Genomic DNA, 6,844 nt, shown 5'->3' with positions numbered 1-6,844 from the left:
TGCTTTGTGTGGATTTTTTTTTCTGAAAATACTATTGTGTGGCAGCGCACACTGTTTCACTTCTCTCTGCTTCTTCTGCGTCTGTAGGCGCACTCTGCACGGCCTCGCGAGGAACTACCTGCTCCGTGTGGTGAGTGGCAACCAAAAAAGGAGGAAGTGGAGGGAGAGGGAGGGAGGGAGGGAGAGAGAGAGAGATAATCCCGCACGCAAGGAAGAGTGAGGAGGGGAGGAGGGGCGCAACGAACGAGAATTAGTAACACAACAACAACAACAAAGAAATCTCTGAGACAGCATGCAAGGACAGCGACAGCACATTCAGGATCATCTGCTGCTACCTGTGGCGTTGAAGGAAGATGATTCGCCCTTGCCTCACTCCGCGACGGTCGTCTGCAGAGACGAGTCGAGCAGCTCACAAGGCCCGGCGCGTGTGACATTCCCCTCTCTGGTGGCGAGAGCTGCCATCAATGGTGACAGAAGCAGCAGCAGCAGCAGCAGCAGCGGTTGCCACGACGACTCCCTCCTTGACTGGATAGGCGGCTCCTTCCCCGATGTACCGCCTATCTCCTCGCTGGGCCGATCCGACAGCGAAAATGACGAGGCAAAAGACGCGCGAATGTTGCAGGAGTCCCTTGTCAAGGCCTTCCCCGAGTCATTGTGTCAAATTGCTATCGATGAGGCGGCTGTGGAGGCCGTGATGTCGAACAACACGGCGGGGATGGCGGACACCGGCTACCACCGCCAATTCACGGAGATGGTGCTGCGCGAGGTGTACAGTCTGCTGCGGCTCACCGCATCGGTGTTTGAGGTGCGGCGGACGTATCTGATGCAACACCACGCTGTAGACCCTGAGGGGCGTGGCTTCAAGACATACGAGACGCTCGTGGAGGAGGAAAGCGCACGCAATCTCTCCGAATGGAACGATGCCTGGTACCATGGGTCGATCAGTGCGAATAGAGCACTTGCCGCGGTTACTGTGCGCCCGCCGCAGTTCACGGCGGGGATGCTGTGGAACGGCGAGGACCGCTTTCTGTTGGGCGGCACCGCCTTTGTGGAGGAGGGGCGCATTTTGCAAATCCCGATGCCGTCAAACTTAGCTGCGTCTGAACTTGGAGACATAAATGCTCCAACGAATGGTATTGGTGGTAGTGGCTCTGGTGGCGAGCCAAAGGCACAGGTGCGCTTCCTACTGCGGGAATACATCTCCGTGTCGAAGGAAGGGACGGGCTGCATGGTGCAAAGTCTTTCGCTCATTCCCGAACATGTGTCTCTGAATGTGCCACGTGGTCAAACGCTGCGGTATGACCTTATACAGACTGTCCTACATCAATGCGCGCCTGGCGCAGTGACGCGTGCCTTTTCCCTCCGTATGCTTCTCCCACCGGCAATGCGTGAGGAGAGCGAATTAGCTACCGTTGAAGATCCGTTTGGGTCTGCCGAAATGTGCAGCCATACACAAATGAAGCAGACGTGCAGCGAGCTGGACCTGACGTCTCTTCCCTCCAATGAAAACTGTTCAATGGATGGTTTACGAAGCATGTCGCTGACATTACGCAAACGCCGCTCGCCGAAATCGACTACAGCGTGGCGTCCGCCACTCGGCGATGAGTTGTATCTGCGTTTCACCAATCCTAAGCTCTACGCATGGGCCATGCAGCACCCACCCGCAGTACTCACTGCGCACACGAATGCTATTCGCGAGTACTTCCACTACAGTCAACGGCTTCGGTTTCGTCGTTTGATGAAGCGACTTCTGCGTGCTGTTCATATCATTCAACATTTTTTCCGTCTCTGCTTGTCGCGGAAGAAACGTGCGATGCAGCGCATGCTGCATCAATGGCGGCAGCTTGAATTGGATTGCCGGGAACGATTGAAAAAGGTCACGCTTCCGCCAACAGCTTCTGACCGCATTGGCTTCATTGTTGGCAGTGTGTTGTGGCACCACATCCTCACAACGGAGGAATACAAGATAGCAATGCTGGAAGAGTTGTTCGCTGCCCGTCGCGCTGCATACCGGAAATGGTGCATGCAACGTGTGGATGAGGATCAACTAAAGGAGAAGCTTTCTCAGAATTACGAGGACATTCGGGACAATGGAATCCTGGGTGACATCGGGGTGAGGGCGTTTTCTCTCACTTACACCACGGTGGCGATGATGACGACGGCATCACCCGCAATGCACGAGGAGCAGACGGCTGACACCACCGCCACCACCGCGGCGGTGCCAGCGACTTCGCATCACAAATGGATCGCAAAGTGGGGGAATGTGGTGCACGCGCGCTTTGGATGGTACATTGAACCTGAGGAGTTGCTGCAGGAGAGCCACCGTCGGATGCTTCTCTCACTACGTGGCTCCATCTTGACGATGGCGGAGGTGCAGGCGGAACTGAAGAAAAAAGGCGAAGGGCCGTTGCATGCACTTAACTGATTCGAGACGCCGGAGGAGGTGCGGCGTGAGAGGTCGGTTGCCGCGACTTGAACTGTATTGTCGCTTGTGTTTGTGTTTGTTTTTGTTCTTTTTTGGAGGGATGGCTTGTTGTGGTTGTTGTTGAATTGGCATTTATTGTCATTTGTGGCGGTTGGGTGGGGCTTTGCTCTCTTTCTCTCCTTGGTGTCTGCCCCCCGCGTAGACCACATGCGTCCCGTATGTACAGTTGCTCATACAAGTGCTTCTGGTTTCCGTCTCCCACGGCACCGATCTGAGAGGGTGATACAGGGGTGCGTGAGAGAGTGGATCAGGAAGAGAAAGCGGAGGCTGAGGTGGTGAGCAACTGACACAGTTGGGTGTCTGGCGCGATATTGGTTCCTGGAAGAACACAAAATATCTTGCATTTCTGCCTTTTTGCCCCTTTTTTACTTTTTTTTTTCCTTAATGCCTTAATTAACACCAACATTATTTCCGCTTAATTCTGATAGGGCGCTAGATGGAAGGTGTTCACGCTGGGCGTGGGGGAGGAGCGAGTCCCCCTGTTTATCCCGCCACACTGCAGTCGCTGCGGCACCCGCGCCTCCTGCCCCGCAGCATTCCACCGTCTTTCACGCTGCAGAGTCAACTGCTGGGTGCAGAGTTTTGCGCCTCCCTATCAGCGGCGATGGTGAATGTGATGCGGGGGGTTCGCACTGCTGCCGCTGCATCATCATCATCATCATCGCCGTCGTCGTCGTCGTCAGTAGTATCGCCCACGACGGCAATGCTGCTGCATGATCTTTCGGCACACTACGGTTCACACGCGCTGCGCCGGGCGGCGAGCTACCCGCTGGGGCCGTGCTACACAAGCCGGCGGCGACGGCTGTCAAAAGGGCACCACGACGGAAGGCGGCAGCTGTGGTCAATGCGTGCAGCGCACCGGTTGTGGTGCCGACGCTGCGGCGTGTACCTTGTTGCGGGCGAGACCAAGCAGCTTCTTGCCAGAACAGCTCCTTGCGCTGCGCGTCTTCCTGATGACGAGGAGGGCACGACGCCTGCTAGTGAGAAACACCCACCAAGAAAGGCTGTATCAACACGAGGAACGTATGTGTGCTGTCGATGTCTCAAGAAGGAGTTGGCTCTGTGGGAGAAGAGTGGGTGCGTGACCACGTCTCCTTTACCTACTCCTNTACCCAGTGCTGAAACAGTAGTAGAGGGAGAAGTACCGGCTACTTCAGGCCCACGGAACGAATATCCTTTGGTGGCTGCACTGTCTACTGTCCGCGTAGGGCGCACTCGCAGACGGAAACGCACGCGACGTGTAGGTGACGTGACAGCAGTTGCACAGCCCAAACAGCTGCTTTCCGCTGTGGCAGCGACGGGGAATGAGCCCGCCACGTTGAAGGCAGCTGTCCGTGCCGTTCCCAAAGGCTCCTTGTCGCGCGGGAAGAGGGGGCGCACAGAAACACCTGCAACTCGGGCTCATGCCGCAGAAGGGAGGAGAATCGATGAAACCGTTGGCCTCCGAGGAGGCAACAACCATCCTGCACCACTGCGGAAGGTGGCACGGGTGGAAGGAAGTATCACAGCGCCGGTACGCCCATTACATGCAGCCGCGTCATCAGCAATATCATTGACTGCGGCAACAACAACAACAACAACAACAACAAAAGCGGCAGCTCTGAAAGAGGTGCAGGCGCCCATTGAGGTACAACGGCTACCACGAAGAGGAGGCCGTCCTGCGGGAAGAAAAGACAAAAATGCAGGTGGTGCGCCTTCAGCGAATTCATTTGCTGACACTATGTCGAGGCTCGGTTTGTAGGAGTTTTGTCCATCAATTTGTAAGGAAGAGGGATGACCGCATCGAAGTTACCACATGGAGGCCTCTTGTAAACATCAAGTCTGCACGAACAGTGTGCTAGACAGTGTAACTGTTCTCTTTTTTCTCAGAGAGTCTCTTGCTCCCCCATGCAAACTCTTCTTTGCTTGTTTGTGCTCCGCGTGTGTTGGAAGTGTTGGTCAAGATGGCGCTGCGGCCGTCAATTCATGCCTGCTCTGTGTGGCCCGTTGGCATCGACTTCGATATTCTGCGAGCTTACACCGCCGGATACACTGTGGAGGAGACTGTGATGTACATGATGCAGATTAACGCAGCAGAGTCGCGTGACCGAAGCAAAAAGAATTCTGTTAGCCACTCTGTGGCACATTTGCACAACAGTCCACGCGGCAGGAGTTTTGAGTGCCCGCGACATTTAGAGGATGAAATGCCGTTGAGTAGCAGCGTCCCTGTGATTGGCGACAACGTTGCTCCTGAAACGACGACGACGACAACGACAAGGATGCCTATGGAGACGACAGTGATGGCTACCGCTGCTGATCCTCCTCCTCCTCCTCCTACTACTACTACTACTACTACTGCTACTATTAGTACTACTGTGGTGGGGGGAAAGCAGGGAGAAGAGACGGTGGAGAAGAGCACAAGTGAGACTGGCACTGGTGACGATGTGAAAGGGGTTCTGCTGGCGTTGCACAACCGCAGCTTTCCCCTCAGTGGCTCCAATCTCGCATTTCATCACGAGCTGCTGCAAAATGTGTCGGATGCGATGACCGCTACAAGTTACTTTCTTCATGAAGATGTGGCAGAGCAGTTCAACCTCATCGAAATGCTGCGGGAGAACTATTTGTCAACACCGTACGCCTTCCTTTCCAGCTATTCGATTCCAATGACACTGAGGGACCGACGGCGTGTGGTGGAGGTGTTCTACAGTGTCGATGACGAAGTGCTGAAATTCTTCTTTGGCGAGCGCATGCACAAGTTTGAGGTCGACGGCGAGTCGGAGGGCCGCTTTTTCTGCAGCGCTGGCGGCAAGCGCGGCAATGGGCTGCGCAAACTTACACGGGCAGGACTGCTGGAGGGGTCGCTGCGGCGGCAGTGGGAGAACCTCAAGTGGGTGAGTACCTTTCTCGTCTCCGCCTATCGTGGGCGCGATGGGATACTGATTCCGTGCACCACGCCACTCCCCACGGCGCTGCGGCAGTGTTTCGCCCTGCGTGGGTCCCTCGGTGTGCTGTACGCCACTTTTGTGTTTGGTTTTGAGCACCGGCTGACGGGCCGCTGTTGGGAGAACCTTTCATATGCGGATTGCACCTCCGTCTGCCACGTGCTCGCCTCTCTGTGGTGTGACGACTCAGAGCTGATGCTGCGCGAGGATTTCTGCGGCGCATGCGCCCGTATCGCCCGTCTCCTTGATGAGAACCGTGTGGTGGCGGAGATGCACCAGATGGCCTTTGCTGAGGCGATGCGTCCACGGTGGCAGGTGCAATTAAACGAGGTGCAGCGCGCAATTTCCACAAACACGGGCGTCGGCACAAGTGGCGGCCCACACGCTGCGAGTTTGGCCAGTGCGGCGCAGCCGTCACCAACGACAAATGTCCCACCGGCACTGTTGCCACGCAACACGAGTACACTACCGTTAGATGCGGAGACACAGTCCACTTTACCACAAGTAGCAACAGGATCAAAGACACAGCGTGTTTCTGCAGGGCCCTGCAAGGCACCATCAGCACTGCAGGCGACGGCACAAACGAGTGCTGTGACACCATCTAGTTACCACGCAGGTAGTAGTAACAACAACATCACAGGTATTCCCATCACAGGGAGTACACAGGCACTTACTACGCATAATCCACACCTCTCAGCTAACGGTGCCTTTTCGAGGCGGTTTCTTCTTGAGTTTCCCTTCATCATCAAGTGCTTGGTCCGGATGACAACAATTATCGGTAACACTGGGTCTCTGCAGGAGGCATTGGAGATGTTCTACACGCGTGTATATCTCTTTCTCGAGAACTTGGGTTACCGCTCAATGCATGCACAGAATATCGATGCCAACAGTCCACGTATGGAGCTCCATTCTCCGTTTACAGACTCTGCAGGGGAGCTGGATGGTGGAAGAAGCACCAGTGAATTAAAGGCCAGTGTCTCAGCAGTAGCCGCAGGGATCGGTGAGGACGAGCGGGATTCCTCTAGTAATTTAGCAGGGACCATTGTTTCCGAAAACGAGGAAAAGTCGTTGGGGCAGTCAAGTATGGTGGTAAACGGCGTGGTAAACACTTCGCTCGTGGTCCCAACACTTGTGTGTGCAACTCGTCGTCAGTCGGTACCTGGGTCACCGCGTGTCTCGTCATCGCAAAACCCCAGCACATTCAACTTCACGATAGGGTCTGTTAACAGGAAGGTTTATCTGCGTGAACTTTGCATGTTTCTGAGCTTGCTGCCGAACATCTTTTGCAACCTCACAATCCTTACAGAGGAGGACCACGCTGTGTGCGATAGCGACTTTTCCAACTTCACTCTGGCGCTGAAGGTACTGGTACAGATGCACTTGGCTTCCGATGACCGTTAGTTGGGTCAGTGTATGATCTCCACTTTTATTGCTGCAC

At 55.2% G+C, this 6,844-nt stretch overlaps 3 protein-coding genes across 3 annotated transcripts; all 3 read left to right on the top strand.

Moving 5' to 3' along the window:
* Positions 1–292: 292 nt before the first annotated feature.
* On the top strand, positions 293–2,425 carry DQ04_08851020 (hypothetical protein; the record flags this gene model as incomplete). Its single annotated transcript, XM_009315717.1, has 1 exon — positions 293–2,425. One exon carries the CDS (start codon positions 293–295, stop codon positions 2,423–2,425), a length of 2,133 nt encoding a protein of 710 aa, XP_009313992.1.
* Positions 2,426–2,921: 496 nt separating this feature from the next.
* On the top strand, positions 2,922–4,226 carry DQ04_08851010 (hypothetical protein; the record flags this gene model as incomplete). The annotated part of the gene is made up of 1 exon (XM_009315716.1): positions 2,922–4,226. The coding sequence occupies one exon, from the start codon at positions 2,922–2,924 to the stop codon at positions 4,224–4,226; it is 1,305 nt and encodes a 434-aa protein (XP_009313991.1).
* Positions 4,227–4,428: 202 nt separating this feature from the next.
* On the top strand, positions 4,429–6,807 carry DQ04_08851000 (hypothetical protein; the record flags this gene model as incomplete). The annotated part of the gene is made up of 1 exon (XM_009315715.1): positions 4,429–6,807. One exon carries the CDS (start codon positions 4,429–4,431, stop codon positions 6,805–6,807), a length of 2,379 nt encoding a protein of 792 aa, XP_009313990.1.
* Positions 6,808–6,844: the final 37 nt, after the last annotated feature.

This window comes from Trypanosoma grayi (genome assembly GCF_000691245.1).
Source record: "Trypanosoma grayi strain ANR4 Tgr_885_V1, whole genome shotgun sequence".
Lineage (NCBI taxonomy): Eukaryota > Euglenozoa > Kinetoplastea > Trypanosomatida > Trypanosomatidae > Trypanosoma > Trypanosoma grayi.
Note: the sequence above shows the minus strand (reverse complement) of the source record. Positions and strands in the feature narration are given on the sequence as shown.